Source organism: Candoia aspera, chromosome 8 (assembly GCF_035149785.1).
Source record: "Candoia aspera isolate rCanAsp1 chromosome 8, rCanAsp1.hap2, whole genome shotgun sequence".
Lineage (NCBI taxonomy): Eukaryota > Metazoa > Chordata > Lepidosauria > Squamata > Boidae > Candoia > Candoia aspera.
This window is the reverse complement of record NC_086160.1, coordinates 69,246,946-69,264,390: the sequence shown is the minus strand read 5'-3', so window position 1 is coordinate 69,264,390 and position 17,445 is coordinate 69,246,946. Positions and strand designations below refer to the sequence as shown.

The window sequence follows — 17,445 nt, the reverse complement described above, 5'->3', positions numbered from 1 at the left end:
CAAATTCTTGTGGCCCTGAAGAAAGCTGGGTGTTTATGCAGATGTACATCTGTGAGACTTTCTCCTTTTTGGTCTGTCTTGTAGAGCTCTGTGTCTTTAGAAGCTGCCTAGAATGCAGCCCTGCTCTTTGACTAAGATAGAGTATTTTGATGAGAACTTTGCTTGCAGACAGGAAAAAGCTTTGCTAGAGAAGAATGTCTGAATGAGAAAGAATTCCAATATATGTAGTCCCTGCTTAACAACCACAACTGGGACTAGCAACTCCATCACTAAGCGATGCAGTCATTAAGTGAGACATTACATGATCGTGACTTACAATTTTACTGCCAGCTTCTCCCCTGACTCTGCTTTTTGGAAGCCAGCTGCGAAGCGTGCAAATGGCAATCACATAACCACAAGACGCTGCAATGGTCATAAGCGCCTGCCAGTTGCAAAGCACCAGAATCTCGATCACATGACCTTGGGTCGTAAGTGTGACAACGTAAGTGCAAGAACCAGTCGTAAAGTTACTTTTTCAGCACTTTCATAACTGAACGGTCACTAAACAGCAGTCGTTAAGCAAGGACTACCTGTATTTGCTGCTTTTATCATTGCTTGTAGATATGACTTTTGTTTAGTTGTATAAACATGGAAAGATGAACAATGGCATAATATTGCATGAAACTGAGTGAAGATCAATAAGTCTTTTCGGTCTTCTGGGAAATTGAGTTTGTGACTGGATGATGACATAATAAAATCTGGAAATTTAGAACTGATAAATATGTAAGTATATAAAGAGAGAAATAAATCCAGTATGGATTTATTTAATTTCAGCTTGGCTTATATTTGGATTTTGACCCTTTTCAACATTGATCAATAGACTAGGAGTTGTATTTGTTTTAATTCAGAATGTTAATAACTACAGGGCAGCACCTAACCAACTTTGGCTGGTCCCAGAATGCTCAGCAGGGTCTGTCCTCGTTTGTAGTTGGATGAGAAATCACCAGTGATCCCAGGACTGCAGACTGACTGAGGAGTTGAAAAAAACACACCAAAAGAAGAGAATAATAAAGTGCTTCCACAGTGCTGTCAAGAAAACTACCGGACCATGTCCATGAAGTCATCAAGGGTCAAAAGAAACATTATCTTTTATGAATAATATGGCCATTTATTGCAGGGGTAAATAAATTTCTGAGCACTGGGGTTGCAACATTCTGTATTCCTGGCAAGGATGATACTGGTCAGTTTTGGTAGCACATCCCCCAAAGGCCCGAATATAATTTGAGTACACCATCTATTAAACTAGTCTTATGTCTGGATAAATGTAGAGAAGACAGATGAGGGAGAAGTAAACATGGGGGGGGGATTACTTAGAGGGGGCCAGTTTTTATTTTGACCATCACTACCTGCACTTTTCTTGCTCATGTGCGGCCCCCAACACATTCCACAGCACCCACGTTATGGCTCACAGCTCAGAAAAGATTGTGCGCCTGCAATATATTGACAAGCACCTTTTTATGTTCCAGTTGTCTCACCGCAATTAGATTTCTCTCAAACCAGCCCACGGTTGGGGTTTATTACAGTAATAAGTCCAGGGAGTAGACTGTAATTTTTTCCTGCTGTCTAATGGACATCTGGAGTTTTCCAGCCTGGATGTGGTATACCCATCAGTAGGAATCTAGGGAATTTTAAGAAAGGAACCGGTGAAAATATGTCCTTTCTAATAATCTAATATAGAGAATCATCTTCTAAAACTGGGAGCTCTTTTTATTTTTTTAACCATATATGTTCATTTTTCTCCTCTGGCTAGGATGATCAGATGCAGAGCCAGACAAGAGTTCTTGTGTCTTTAATCATTGTAAAGATGAGAGAATATGGATTGGTACCATTTGTCTTTCCCGCATGGCATAAGCTACATCTACCAGCATAGAGATTATGAAAGAATTACTCATCAATTCACTTTGTTGTGTGTATGTAGCAGGGACAGGCAGCTCAATTTAAATCCGGTCGGGGTCAGGAGGGTATGCAGTCACGTATTAATCTATTCTGTCAAGTTTTTTTCAAAAAAAAAAAAAAGCAATGTTGCAGTGGTTATATGTAACTTCTCCCATGCTTAGTTTTGTATGCATCTTTCTCTAATATGTTAATGACTGCATGCAGTTTTCCACATTTATGTTGTACTTATTCAGCTTCCCCAAATAACAGCATATCTGATTTTGATGCTGGGAGATACTTTTAGACAGAAGCTTGTGGACTTCTTGAATTATTTGCCCAGCTGTGTCACAGTAGATTTGGCTTTAGGAAATGTGTTGATTTCTTTGGCATCTGGCAGTATGCAAACCAGAAATAGTGAATGTGAGTTGCAGCCTCCTAGATTTCGTTAAAATATAAGGAAAAACGTTCTGGTAAGATCTGTACCAAAGCAGAACACGCTATTGAGAGAGGTTTTGAGTTCTCCATATCTGGAAGCTTTTAAGAAGAGGTAGAACAGCCACTTCTCATGGATGGTTCAGTAGGTTTTCCCGGACATTGATCAGGACAGATGTGATCCATTCCAGTTCTACAATTCTTTGATTTGAGCTGCTATTGTACAATTTACATAGTATGAAGACAGAAGTTATACTGTATAAGTTTTACCGCAATATCTCTGTTATTCTGTACTCTGGGTCTCCTATGGACTACTCAATTTATAGCACTCATAGCCAATCACAGATAATAGCCAGGCTTATTTGTGAATTTGAAACCAACACCTAAAGGCCGCATTGCCCTTAACATTGACAAATTGCAGCTGCCAAAATGGAAGATGAAATTTACAGCATGCGGTATTTTGTTTGCTTAGTACTCAGATCATCACAATTAGTACATCCAGCCCCAGCTAAATAAATCATTGGTTTTCCAGCAGAGTGATCTTTTCATCCCTGACTAGTAGAATGTAATAAAAAAATCAGGGAGCAGAGACTGTGGCATGTTTAAATTCTGGGCAGTGTCACATTTTTGGCATGTGGTAAATGCTGAATAACTATTGCAATTGTGCTATATGTACCAGGGTAGCTGAGCAAATGGACAACTCTAATGATGTTACCGATTCTTTTTCTTCACAGGCAAAGTGATCCTGTGGGCCAGTCACACTCCTGGCATTCAGCCAAGTTCCCAGAGACCCAAGCCGATCTCAGTATGATGCAAGTATCTCAGGGGACGGTTAGCAGTCCTTGGCATCAAGCCTACCATCCAAGGTAAGTCTTGCAACATCTTGACCATAGATCAACTCCTGAGAAGTGGTGTGATGTAGTGTGCTGTGTCCTTTTTCCTCCAGAAAGAAAGAAGATCATCTTTTCTGCTGGAAGCAGACCATCCCATCCTTTGAGGAACAATTCACTGCACTATCAAATGCTATACCACCTTTATGGATTTAGAACCACTGCGTACAGGCACATGGCCCGAACCATTCTGCAAAATATTAGAGATTTATCTAGCATTGAGATTCATTCAGAGTTCTGATTGCATCATCTCACATGCCTTGCTTGACTCCCAGCTCAATCTTTTGGAAGTTTTATGAGCAAGGCTATTAATACTGTGCACCCAGAAAGAAAAACAAAAATAAATCAAAGTCCTTCAGAAAGTTCCAGTCCGCTATCTATGGCTTGATTTTGTACATGGCAAAGAATTATTTTTTTTAATGAATAATTATAAAAACTTAGACTTTAGGTATGTAGCATACAGTTTAAGCAAAAGTATGGTGATGGAGGAGGAGGAGCCATCAAGTCATTTTTGACTCCTAGCAATCACATAGATAGATTTTCTCCATGATAATCTGTCCCTGACCTGGTCTTTCAAGCCTCTCGACGGTGCACTCATCGCCACTAACAGATTCCATCCCCCTTGCTGTTGGTTGTCCTCTTTCTTTCCACCTTTCCCAGCATTAGAGCCTTCTCCAGAGAGCTAGATCTTTGCATAATGTTTCTGAAGCAGGATAATTTGAGCCTGTGAGAACTCTCACTGAAAGTGAGATCTCTGGTTTGATTAGTTCAATGATCCATTGGTTTGTTTTCTTGGATATCCACAGTATTCTCAGGAGTCTTCTCCAACATCAAAGTTCAAAGGCCTCAATACTCTTCCTACATATTTCAGAACTTAGACGTTTGTGATAATTCTCAGATTCCTTACAGATATTTAAACCTTTGTATCTGCTGTCAGAAATCCATCTTGAAAACAAGACCATTAACAGCATTTCAAGAATAGTGTTTATTTGCACCACTTAAAATCAAAGTTATCTCTAAGTATTAATATGAAACTCTTAGATCAAATACAGAATCCTCTCTTGACAGTCTTAAACTATCAGAAAATGATTTGATTTGGGCCCATTTATGGTATAAAATTCATTTTAAATCTGTAAAGGAATTATCATCGATGCTTACCCAGTTTGGGACCGGGAACTACATTGCTAAGGGATGTGGTCATAAGGCGCGATATCACGTGACCATGCCAACATACGATGGCAGTTCTGGCAATTCCGGTTGCTGTCATTAGGCAAGTCCTGCCCAGCTGCAGTATCCCACAGTCACGTGATTGACATTTGCAACCTCCTGCTGCCTTCCCCATTGACTTTGCTTGTCAGAAGCTGGCAATGAAGGTCGCAAATGGTGATCATATGTCCGCAGGACACTGCAACGTAATTGCGAGCCAGTTGCCAAGCACCTGAATTGCAATCATGTGACTGCAGGGATGCTGCGACAGCCACAACTACAATGACCTGTCATAAAGTACCCCTCGTTCAGTGCCATCATAATTTCAAATGGTCACTGAACGAGTATGCATTAAACGAGGACTACCTGTATGTTCAAATTGGCGTTTAAGTAGATGTCCATAAGAGTGAACTTAAGATATCTGAAAAAACATTAATGATAATTCTGGCTTTTGTGTGTACAGACGAAGAAATTCAGTTTAATACATATATCTGCTTCTGGCAATTTTTGAATCTCAACAGAATGATAGGACTGTCTCTTCTCCACAAGTCTAACTCTGGGATCTCACATTCCCTGCGAAACCTGAATACTGGCATCACCAGTAATCTACTGAGATCAAAGAGTCATAGGATGGGAAGACAGGAAGAAACTCTAGGATTATGGGACAGGGGAGGGCCAGAAAGGAAAAATCTTTCAGTAGAGACCTGTGTTCTTACTCTTGATCCTAACCAACATAAATAATCTGGTGGAGTCATTCTTGAAGTAATACTGTGTTTATCTCCATGCTATGGCTGGTTGCAAAGAGTTCCCAGACCTAGAATGGTGTGTTCCCTCTCACACCTCTGTTTAGCCAAGTTGCGTTTCTCAAGGAGTTTCCACATTGCAGACCCCTACTAGCATCTAGTGGACATATGGCCAATGCTCCTTCAGGAACTTGCTATGTATTTGCAGTAGATAGGTGGGGCTTTCTGTTAGAGCAGTGTTTCTCAACCTTGGTGACTTTAAGACCTGTGGACTTCAACTCCCAGAATTCCCTAGCCAGCATGCTAGCTGGGGAATTCTGGGAGTTGAAGTCCACACCTCTTAAAGTCACCAAGGTTGAGAAACATTATGTTAGAGAATCAGATTATCAGGGGCTGAGGTTCCTTATCTGTTTAAAATGTCAACAACGGAAAAGGACTGTGGAGGAAATGGACTTTGAACAAGAAAAATGGCTAGTTCTGCCAAAGGAATTCCTCCTCAACATCCCCTCTGTCATGCTTTCTTTATGGCCCACTGCATTTCTTCCATTTGGTCCCTGCTTAATTAAGTTGTTCCATTTCTTCCTTTTTTCCTTGTATCTGAGCCTTTTTCCTTCCCTATATCTGATGATGGAAACATCATTACCAATCGAAGAGAATATTTGTAGCTCAGGATTGAACTGTGGAGTCCTTGGTGCTCTCTGAGCCTTTTAGTTTTCATGCAAATGTTTCACTGCCAGACTAGGCAACATCTTCAGTGCGAGAAGGTTTGCCCTCTGTTTATATACCGTGGCTTGCCCTGCTTGTGTTGGTGGGGTGTTGTTCTCTCTTTGGGAATTCCTTGATTAGGCTGTTTGCTGCTTGGTTGATTGACCGAGTGTATTATAATTCAACATGGATTAACTCTGAATTTATTATTCTATTTTTATATGAATAGTTACTAACCTGGAGGGTATTATATTACCTCCACTTTCAAAGCAATTAATTGTCAGTCTTTAATGTTTTTTTGCTTTGTGATCTTTTATAAGCAGTATCTCCTAAAGTTCTGAAAGCTAAGTACGGTTTGCATCTCCTACTTGTAGATATCCCATGATAATTGTTGTAGAGAGCTCTTAGGTGTTTATGCATTGCCACTCCTGACTAGAAGGAGGCAAACACCACACGGAGCAACTCCTCTTCCTCTGAGGCTGGAATATTTTGCTGTATCTCCTTAGAAAGCCTTGAAGGATCACATTAAACTTACTTTCAGTTGTAGCTTGGAACCATAATAGAAGTTGGGCTATTAGTCCTCCTAGCCCCACGTTGTCAGCACTGACCTGTATAAGCATTTCATGGTTATAGGCATGATTTTTTCAGCCTTACCTGGAGCCTGCAGAGATTAAACCTACAATCTTCTCTCCTCTCTTACTGACTTTTGCCTCTTTATTTTACTACTGATGTCAGCCTTTCGAGGTAGACCAGATCAGGAAACAGACTCCACAGGAAGACTGGAACTATACTTTATTGAGATAGGCCATAGTAACAGAATCTTGGAAGTCTGTCAGTGTGTTCCCTTCTGTCCCTCTTACAACCTGGGGGTGGGGGATAGTCTGAGCCTCTTTGTAACACTCTCCCACCTCCCTGGACGTAAATAACATGTATTGTTTCTTCTGTACCTGGTGTTTCCCTAACGGCTTCTGGATTCCTTCTCCAAGGTCATCTCTCTAACTGTCTACAACTCCTTAGTAAACACTGAGCAGAACTTTTTTTGAGATTTTGAGTAACACATTAATTTTTTTCCTTGATAGTTTATCAGATTAAATGTGCCCTGCATGTAGTTTAGGGATTAGTGCTCTTGAGAAAACTACATTATTTTTCATATTTTGTACTCATGAGAATTCCTTTGAAGTAGTATTAGTAGTCTACACATAATGGTCATCTTCCTGAGTCAGACAGGATCTTCTGAATATGGTCAAAAAGGGGGAAAAGTGAAATTAAAAAGAAGAGAGTTGGTTCTTTCCAACCTCTAGAATTTACTAAGATCAAACTAGGAAAGAACTTAAGACTACTGATGGCACTTTAGTCCAATTTGAAGAAGTTTGTGTTAGTCTACTTTAATCCAACTTAGACAAGTCTAATTTCACCCCTCTTCTTCAGCCCATTCCAAAGCAGCCCAAAATTTATCGAGTATGAGCAGAATAGGTCCCACTTCATACTTCTGTGTCATGATATTTCCATATTTCTGTCTATTAGTGTGTCACATGATGAGGATACTTAAACCCAGGATTTCCCAGGTCTATATTTATCAGTGAACCAATTAGTGCAAGACTGGTCCTTCTTCCCTTCACTGGTTTTAGGGTTTTTGTGGCTTCAAATCAGCTTTGACTCCTGCGACTGTCTGGACAAGTCCTTGGAGTTTTCTTGGCAACATTTTTCAATAACTTGCCCTTGCCTTCTTCCTAGGGCTGAGAGAGAAAGACTGGCCCAGAGTCATCCAGATGGCTTTCTGTCTGAGGCAGGACTGGAACTCTCAGTCTTTTAGTTCCTAGCCTGTACCCTTTAGCCACTACACTAAATGGGCTCTAGCATGAGGGAAAAGAATGCTTGATTATAGCAGTCTTGCCAACTTAAAGCTCTTGTCTGGCATTCAGTGCCAAGAATTCCCGGCCAGCATGGCCTGGAATTGAAGTCCAGCACATTTGAAGGACATCTGTTGGCGGGGGGACTGGATTGAAGAATGTAGTTCCGTCCTCTTCTCAGTAGCAGTGACAATTGTTTGTGTGTTTTTGGGGGGGATATCCAAGCCTTCTTGACAAGGGTTGTTGAAATTTTGCCCCCTAACTTTGAGCTTTTTGACAGGAGTGTCCCCTGGGAGAACCTCACTTGATGGCTTCCTGAAAGGACTGAGGTTTATCAGCGTTCTCTTTCAGTTCCCACACCCATTCCTCATTGCCTTCTTTCCTATCCTGCCTGATTATTTCTCACACAGCAAACAAAACATCTCCAGTCTAGCTGGAGTTTCCAGAAGGCTGTTGCCTTCACCACCTTAAAAAGCAAAAAAGGGAGAAAAAAGTAAGAGTCAGAAAGAAAGGGGAGATTTCTCCCCTCCTTCTTCCTTTCTCTAACGATGTCTGGATATTTTGGCGATGTTTAGGATGCTTGTGATGAATCACATGGGTGGAGCAGACACACACGCACTTCCCTGCAAAGCCTCCGCCGCTTGTGATCTGCTCCGTCTATTTTTTTCTCTCCCTTTACAGTGATAAATAAGAGACATGTGTTGCAATGTCAAATAATTCTTTCTAGGAAACCAGGATGACTGCACACTAAGAACAGAACAAGGCCCAAATATGGGTTTTCGTCTATCCTCTAAAAACTAAACATATCCCTCAGTCCCTTTATAAGTCAGTACAACTCTCTCTTGCTTGCATATTAATGCTAACCAGTGTTTCCTTCTGTGTATATGTGCGTGTGTGTGTCTCTCCCGCTTGGTCCTGCCTTCAGATCCTCTACAAATGATCTCTCCAACTATGACCATGGCTTTTTAAGAAGAAGTCCTGAGCAGTACAGCTCCAGAGGCAGCATGGAGAGTTTGGACCATATGCCTGCAGGATACACCCATCCTTCCTGCCATCTTTCACCAGCCAAATCCACCAGTAGTATTGACCAGCTTGCTCACCTTCACAGCAAGAGAGATTCTGCTTACAGCTCTTTTTCAACGAGTTCCAGCACCCCGGAATATCAGCTGCCTCCCTTCTGCAAGGAGAGATCCTATTCCATGGAGAATGTGCATTCCCGCGGCAGACCGCAGGAAGGGGGAATGCGGCAGGCAGACATCAGGTACATAAAGACTGTCTACAATGCCCAGAGAGGAGTTTCGGAGGAATATGAAGTGAAGTCTTCTGCTCTTGTACCCACCGGTGAGGCCCATGCCAAAGGTTACAGCTCCAGCAGGCTGCATGGCCATAACAAAGGTCCACAAACACGGAATTCATTGGACAGCGAGAGCCAGTATGTGAAGGGACCTCCCATGCCACCCACCAGAAGTGATAGCTATGCAGCAATAAGGCACCATGAGAGGCCCAGCTCTTGGTCCAATCTTGAGCAAAGAAAGTCGTTTAGGACTCATCCCAAAAGTGCTTGGCTTCTCCTAGGCCAAGGCACTCCTCCTCCAGGGCAGCTTTCAAAACCTGCATTCCTAGAAGGACAGCTCCACACTGTGATGGAGAGGAGTCCAGAGGGCAGTCCCACCATGAAGCCCAAACAGAGCTACCCACAAGGTGCTCAACCAGGACAGCCAATGCTTCCTACTGGGGTTTACCCTGTTCCTTCGCCTGAGCCACACTTTGCCCATGTTCCTCACCCTTCTGCGAACAATAGCGGGCTGGTGTACCCAGCACTTGCCAAAGAGAGTGCACATGCTCTGCCTCCTGCTTCTTTTCCAGCTTCATATGAAAAGGCTGTTGCCTGCAAGCCACATTCTGCCTTGGATGAGAATGGGAACCAAAGCATTCCTAACAAGGCGACCATCTTCTACCATCCTGAATGTGGACCATCAGTGGCAGGGAAAAAAAAGATGGGTGATGAGGCTTCAAAAATCATCTTGTATAGAACCCATCCTCAAGCCTACCCCACCTCTCCAAGACAGGATGAGGCAGACCCCACCTATGTAGCACAACCCACAATCCAAGAAAGTGCAAAAAATGCTCAGCACTTGAACCATGCCTTTCAGCCCTGGTCATTTCACCTAAGAGATGTGACTGATAGCAAAGCCTGTTGCCCCTCAAAGGAATACAGTTCAGAAGAGCAGCAAGAGGACAGAAATGCTAACCTGCAGAGAAGTGAGAGGGATTCTGCAGCACAAAACCAATGGAGTCCCAATAAGGCCAAGCAGTACATATTTTCCTCCCTGCAAAATATCCCAGAGAGTACTCAACTTCCAAACGCCATGGATTTGAAGGAGGTGCAACAATGCAAAAGTTGTTCTGGTGCCAAGTGGCCTTTTGTTAACTATGCTGGCCAGGAAGAAAAGGATTGTCAAGAGCATGTCCCTGAATATTGGCCGGACAGAAAATGGCGTGCCTCGGAAGATCACCGGGATGCCGCTGTTAGTACAGAGTATAGCCATGGCATGGAATCAAAGTATGAGGAGCCTTCTTCTCCATTGCTCCCAAAGACAGCTGACTTCAGAGCTGACCAGTTCCATTCTTGCAGCAGCAACAGCTTTCAGAACCCTTGGGGTGGGAAAATGGAATCTAGGAAGGCGCGATGTTCTGTGCTGGAGAAGGTCAACAAGATAGAGCAGCGTGACCAAGGCCACCAGCGGCCACAGAGTGCGAATGGCTTGAGCCAAAACTCTGGGTCAAAGAAGTCCAGCGGTGAAGATTCCCGAAATAGGCATAACTCTCAAGAGTATGGTCAATTGCTAGATGAACACGGCAGGCTGGCCAGTGCAAATAACTCAGACCTGTACCCAAATGTGCTCTATCCAAACGAAAGAAGTACTGGCAAACCAGAAAAGGTCAACCGGTATTCTGAAGAACAGCAGAGGGTAGCGACCACTGCTTTAGGAGCACTGCCAGAACAGCAGAGCACCTATCGCCACGGATGCTCTGAAAAGGAGTTGCACAAAAAGGCCGGGCAGCTGCAGAGGAGCAGAAGCACATTCCAGTTGTTGGATGAACCTGAGAGAGATGTCTTACAGAAAGCGAAGGAACTGCGTGGCTCACAGCGGGATGTTCCCTTTAACAAGGCATACAGGAACAGCATTAAAGATGCTCAGACAAGAGTTTTGAGGGCCACCTCGTTCAGGCGCAAGGACCTCAACATTAGTCCTGCACTTGGAAAGGATGTTCAGAGAAGTGCCCCAAGACCAGCTTCAGCACACACCGGGATGAGGAGCACAACAGCATCTCCACATACCCCAAAGGAGAGGCATAGCATCACGCCGACAGAGATAAAGCTGGATCATACGAATAAAGAAGGTCTTCCTGGACCTCTGCATATACACCGTATTGGGGGAAGGAAACGGCTAACGGCTGAACAGAAAAAGAGGTCTTACTCTGAACCAGAGAAAATGAATGAAGTAGGGGTGTCTGATAATGAACTCTCACCGTTCTCACTTCAGAAGAAGATGCTACAGTTTGTCTTCCCAGAGAGCACGGTGGCCAACCGACGCAAGATTTTTGAGAAGGAGAACAAAGCTTGTTCTACCGTCAGTCTTTCCAAGCCAGAGCTGAAGCAGCTGCAGCAAAATGCCCTTGCAGATTACATTGAACGCAAAACTGGGAAACGCCCATCTTCAGCAACCCAAGAAAGGGAAGGCTCTCAGACCCCATGCCTGCAAACAGGTGGCCAAGATGGTCAGTCCCTGTCACCAGCTTCCAGCATGAATTCTCTTCAAGACCAGAGCCTTTTTCATCCTAGGGAGTCCCTAGAACGGGCCTCTAGAATAGGGCATGTTTTTTCTCCTCTGCCTGGACATCATGGTTGCTTTAATCCCATTGAATTTGAGAGCAAGATGGTGGGCCACCCAAATCACAGTAGCAGCAGTAGCTCCACTCCTAGTTGGCTGAAAGCAGATGGCCGCCAAGATCATGCGGTTAATCCAGAGCTTACTAAAAGTACTCAGACAGATCTTGATATTTGCGCCCAACCACATCCCATGAGCCAGGCCCTGGAGAAGAAAACACGGTTCACCAAGAAGCCTGGGAAGTCAGCTTCTGCAGAGGATTTGCTGGATAGAACAGAAAACCAGACCGTGACCATGCATGTCCGATCCAGATCATCTCCCTCAGCAGATAAAATGTGCCAGGTATGTACAGATGTAGACCATATTTCGTAACTTCCTCATGGCTTGTTGATGATGTCTTTTCTTCCTATTTGCATTTGCAAGGATACTAGAGCACAGAGATATGTTCTCCGAAGCTCTAGTAAATCTAGGAGAATGTAAGGCCATTTTTCTTTCTGTGTGCTAATACTAACTTTCTGTGACCGCATTTCCCAAATCTGTGTGGCAAGGTATCACGGGGCCCCAGAATATTGATCATGGGTATAATATAATTGTTCCACAGAGATTATCTTTTGCATGACTCTTACAAATGTCCATGGGGTGCAGCATGGAACTTGGTTTGTGCAAAGTTTGCTGATGAAGTGTTACATTTTATCATCACATCTATCCTACCTTCTCTGAAAGTTTAGGCAGACGAAAGGCTGCTTCAAACATTGTCCCTCTCTATTTGCAAAGGACGGTTTGGATGTAGCTCATGTATTGTAGTTCAACAAGAAGTCTGTGAGGATGGATGGTTCAAGTAGTGATTGTGTCAAGGTCACCCAAACTTTCCATCTCTTTAACCTTGCCCTTTCAAATCTGAGACTACGTCCCCTAGATCAAAATCGCTCTCAAATTGAGTTTGGACAAAATTTGGTGGAGCTCAACGTATTTTAACTGAGCATTCCGTTATTCTTTTATTTGCTTGCAAATTGATTTATTTATAATTAATACAATCGTTTCTGTATACTGTTTGTTTTGAAAAGGCTCGGGCAGTTTGCAATATAACAACAATAAAATAAAACCAACAACAAAAAAGAAACCATTACCAAGTAACCCAAGCCCAACCCCACTGTCTACTCTGAAAGCTCAAAGTAGAATGGAATATAAAAAGCTTGGAATAAAAATCTTTTCATTGCTTTGTGTAAATCAATCAGGGTGGGCGCTCCCCTTATCACAGCTACAAAACATTCCATAATGTTGGGGCCACCACTGAGAAGGCCTACCTAACAGGCTTTAGCTCTATTAAGCCTGGTGTAGACCTCAGGATCTCTTAGGGTTGAATTTGGAGGAATTGCACTTGGTCTTGGTCTTTTAATTGCAGCTTCACATGCAGAAATTTAGGAAGGCACTTTTGGTGGGTAGGTGGGAGGTGGAGGAAAGTTTCTGTAGCTTTGTGTGTCCTGGATTTGTGTTAATGGCACAAAATCATGGCCGTTAACGGTGCTGATAAATATTTTAGGCATTCAAGATAGAGGAACATGCATATATGGAAATAGAAATATGAAAAAGAGGTCATGTCAATCTCCTAATATTCTCAGAATGTTGGTCCATCTCCCCCAGTATTATTTTCTATAATGGGCAACAACTTGCCACATCCATTTTCTTCAAGCACACACATGACTCACCATATCTTTTCTTTGAACAGTATTAATCTAATCTAATCTGTTCAGTTCAGATTCAGTTGCCCTGTATCTGTCCAAATGTGCTTTTAGTTAGGACCCCCAGATCTGGTCTGCAGAACTCCAGGTGACCAAAAGGTGATAACCAAGAGTGGGATGTTGCTGCATCTCTTTGCTGCTACTTGCTGGCCCCCTGAGCTTCTGCAGCCTTATTTTAATTGGAATCCAGCTGTATTTTTTTTGAGAGGAGAAACAAGAAAGGATACAGAGAAAGCAAAGCTTGCCTCAATTTTGATCATTTCTGGAAGACTTTATTTCTGTTGCAGCTTCACACTGGCCTCAGCTTGGGCTCCCTATATATTTTCGCAGGGTCTCCTTAGGGGATATAGCGTTCCGTGCTGCCTGGCTATAAATTACGCAGCAGTGTCACCAAAGGAATTTGTTTAAAGAACAGAGGAAATTGATAGCTGTGCAATCTTGCCAGCCCATCTGTCTTCAGCCCTGCATTCCTCCTCTTTTGCTGCATCCCCTCTTTTAGCCTGTCTCAGCCTGCATGCCTTATAGGTCTCCGGCGTATAAATTTGGGCAAGCGCTGAAGCGGGCCCCTCCTTCACCAGCTGCTGCCTTTGCCTCTGACAACGGAGGGAGGCAAGCTACACCCAGAGCAATCTTTTGGCATAGAAAATTATGACCTGGTGGCATCCTGTCTCCCCAGAATATGTGATCTTTAGCATCTGGAGAGACGCCTGTATTTTTGTGCATTTTCTCAAGCCCCTTCTTTTTGTCTCGGAATTTTTCATGCTTGGGAACCCCAGCTCTGCCCAGGGTGATAATTTAAATGCACAAAAAGACCAGACAATTACATCTCATTGTCTGGGAACACCCTTCATACTAATCCATGAATTAGTTGATTAGATTTTGGATTATTGCAGGGTGACCCTAGCCATTGTAGCTTATAATCCATAGGTTATAGCTTTGCACGAGGTATTATCCCACTAATTGTGATTTATTCAACCAACCATGATTAAAATAAACCAAGGGCTAGAACAATATGTGAATCTAACCATTATGTATCCTTGTATTATCTGGGGTGCTTCGCTTTTCATAGCAAAGGAAAGGAGAATACTAGAACTTTTATTGGGGATGAACTGCATCCTGGCTGGAGAAATCCAAATCTAACCCACATTACCATCTTTTCTAAAGATCAAATAGTAAACTGCTAGAGTATTCAAACAGGACTGAGAGAGATTAGGAAAACAATCCTGTTTCTTGTAAAGCTGCTTGCTAAGTAATCATTTGGTTGAATTCCATCTAAATCATCGCTGTTTTTTGTCAGCTCGTCATACTTTTGATTTGCATTTAGCCAAGTGCCATAACAATATACGTATATGGGATAAACAGTAACTACAGATTTATCAGCTAAAACTCCTGTTTCCTTGTGGGTAAACAATGCAGTTTTATTAACAACATATGTGGAAGAGTCTCTTAAGATTATAATTGGGCAAGCAAGTATACCATTGGGAAATATATCCCCATGCTGTTTTGAAATAATAGACCAAAATCTTTACATTAAACCCTTATACAGTAGGCCATATAACAAATCACCAACTACATCTTTCATACAAAGATTCTTCATCTGATACAGGGACGACAAGGCATTATTTGAAATCCACAAATGACAGAATAAGATACAAAGCGGAAGTAGGCTGTTTTGTCGAAGTTCTGCTTTGTTGAAAAAATACCATCTCAAGAAATCCAAACCAAAGCTCATCCCTTTGATTTTTGCTGTATCATGATCATAAATGTGATTCTTCCTGGCCAGAGAAGAATCCAAAGGGACACCTACTGAGCTTCTATTTTGACAGGAAGACCTGACATTGTCACACCCACTCCCCATCTCACAGTTGCTCCATCCAACATCATTTGGGGAGGCTCATATCTTCCATGCTCTTTAACCTGCATCAACATGTCAGATAGCTTAGTTCCATTCTACCAATAAGAGTTGGCAGGCTTTGAAAAGGTGGATCTTCAGGAACCATCTGAAGAGCTACATTTGGGTAGAACTTCCACATTCCTGGAATATCTCCTAACTTTGCCGGGGCATCTACTGGAGGGGGTCCGGGGGAGCATCAGTTTCTCTGGGGTGTAACTTTGGCTTATCCAATAAATCATTAGTCAATTTTACCCATCCCAAGTCAAATAATATCTCCTGCCTGGGATAAATATAATACAACAATTTGATTCTTCATTTCCTCATTTTTTTCCCCAGTAGATACCCATTAACCATTAACTGATAATCAGTAATCATGGTGATATGTTAGCTATTCATACCGGTACCCCAAATTTTATTTATTCACTGTTCTCTGGATTATCCAGTGGTACAGTGGACAAAATGCTTTGTGTTCTAATTGTCCATCATTGGAGTGTGAAAGATAAACCAAGCTGTTTTATCAGGAACCATCTATTGATGAAATGCCTGTATGCTTTATTGGCTCTTTCCTGAAATTGCAATGAGATGGATATTCTTAAAGCACCACATTCAGATGAACTGACAGCAGTGGTAGAGGTTCATGTTTAGAAGCACAAAAATGTATAGGAATTACTTAGTAGCCTGTTGTCTTTATATGATCATAAGTGAATAGTAGCATTGGGACCTATGAAGTCAAGATCTTTTGTGATATTAAGCGTGAAGGATATTCAGGCCAATTTTTCATAATATTTTTTTTTTTAATTACACATTTGGAAACCTTCAATTTTAGGGACCAATCCTTCCGTTTCTATCACAAAGGTGCAGTTGGCTTGTGGGCTGCAATAAGCTTTGAGTGGCAACTTGAGGATCAAATTTAGAAATGGACAGACCCAGGGTTCTGTTTATTTTAAAGGCTGAAGCTGATAACTTAAGTCTCTGCAAGGCATAAGGCACCTATTTTGCCCTTTTAATCCACTCTCTAGAAATGCACAAAAAAAAAACACCAAATGTTTGACCCTACTAACTCAGGGTTCTGGTGGTTACAGAAAGGGAGGGAAGGGACACATGGAGTCCCAGTGACATACTTTTTGCATCCGTGATAATTTATACCTATGCAATCTAATTTCTCTTGCAACCTGGCAAACAGTCCCTTGTGCCTGACATTCCCAAATAATATCCCAATTAAACAATCTTACTGTGCTTTTAAGATAGTTAGGAGAATTAATCCCCAGGGCTTTCTCATGATACCCAACAGCTTTATGTCTAACATTCTCTAGTCTAGACTGTGAATGCAGCTGATTCTATACCTACAAGGCTCACTCAAATCCACAGGTCTTTCTTCAGCAAGAATAAAGCGGTTGCACCAAATGAAGATCAAATTTAATCTCACCCGGATTCTACTTCAACTCGTTTTCCTGCCATTGATAATTATCAAATGAACCAAAAAAAAAAAATACTGCTTCTCTTTTGGAAGTTTAAGAGAAGTTGCAGGAGACCAAGAAAGCGGATGGGCAAATTGCTATATGTGTATTTGTGTTTCCAGTTTTTCCAGCAGGAGTTCCATGCTTTTAATATTTACATGGCAGGCAGAAACCGAGTCAGTGAAGATTTGCTGAGACGCAGATGCAGCGATAGGGGGAAACTGCTAGCACCAATAGCAGTTGCAAAAAACTTGGATAATCAGCAGGCCTACGAGAGAGAAATAGCGTCAGGGATTGGCATTTTTCTGTCTTGAAGCACAGAGGCAATTCAGCTGATGTGTCCCCCCAGAGAAAGTTTTTTTTTCTCCTTCCTTCTGTCCACTCAAGTGTTCGTTCAGTCATTTCCATGGAACTTGCATTGGCCACATCATCTGGCCAAAAGATCATTGTACAAATCTGAGCGTGCAAACGCTGTAAGTGGGCTGGATTGAGGTTGCAGTTTCCTTCAGCACAGAGGAGAGAACGAGCATGAAGCTCCTTGCAGCAGAGCAGGCATCCTGCAATCCAGGTACCCAGATGCATCAGAATCCAGTGCTTATTCCCAGCTAATAGAACTGTCTGGCTGGGAGGGGATGAAGGGTGTAATTCAGCAGATCTGGGCAGTGCCAAGCTGGGGAACACTGTTATTTGAGTGTTGCAAAAATTAGAGCACAAATGTTTTC

General features: G+C 42.4%; 2 protein-coding genes across 3 annotated transcripts in view; one reads left to right on the top strand and one right to left on the bottom strand.

Moving 5' to 3' along the window:
- Positions 1 to 17,445, top strand: part of SHROOM3 (shroom family member 3) — a 138,494-nt gene that overhangs the window by 109,380 nt on the left and 11,669 nt on the right. For both annotated transcript variants that reach the window (XM_063310357.1, XM_063310358.1), the window contains exons 3-4: positions 3,081 to 3,212; positions 8,666 to 11,975. In XM_063310357.1, coding sequence (XP_063166427.1) covers positions 3,154 to 3,212; positions 8,666 to 11,975 — 3,369 coding nt within the window. In that variant the 5' untranslated portion in view covers positions 3,081 to 3,153. The remainder of the gene's footprint in view (positions 1 to 3,080; positions 3,213 to 8,665; positions 11,976 to 17,445) is intronic.
- The window catches only part of CNOT6L (CCR4-NOT transcription complex subunit 6 like), a 386,677-nt gene continuing 379,838 nt past the window's right edge, over positions 10,607 to 17,445 (bottom strand). Inside the window, exon 13 of the transcript XR_010068421.1 lies at positions 10,607 to 10,621. The gene's annotated coding sequence lies outside the window, so the exon portion shown is untranslated. The remainder of the gene's footprint in view (positions 10,622 to 17,445) is intronic.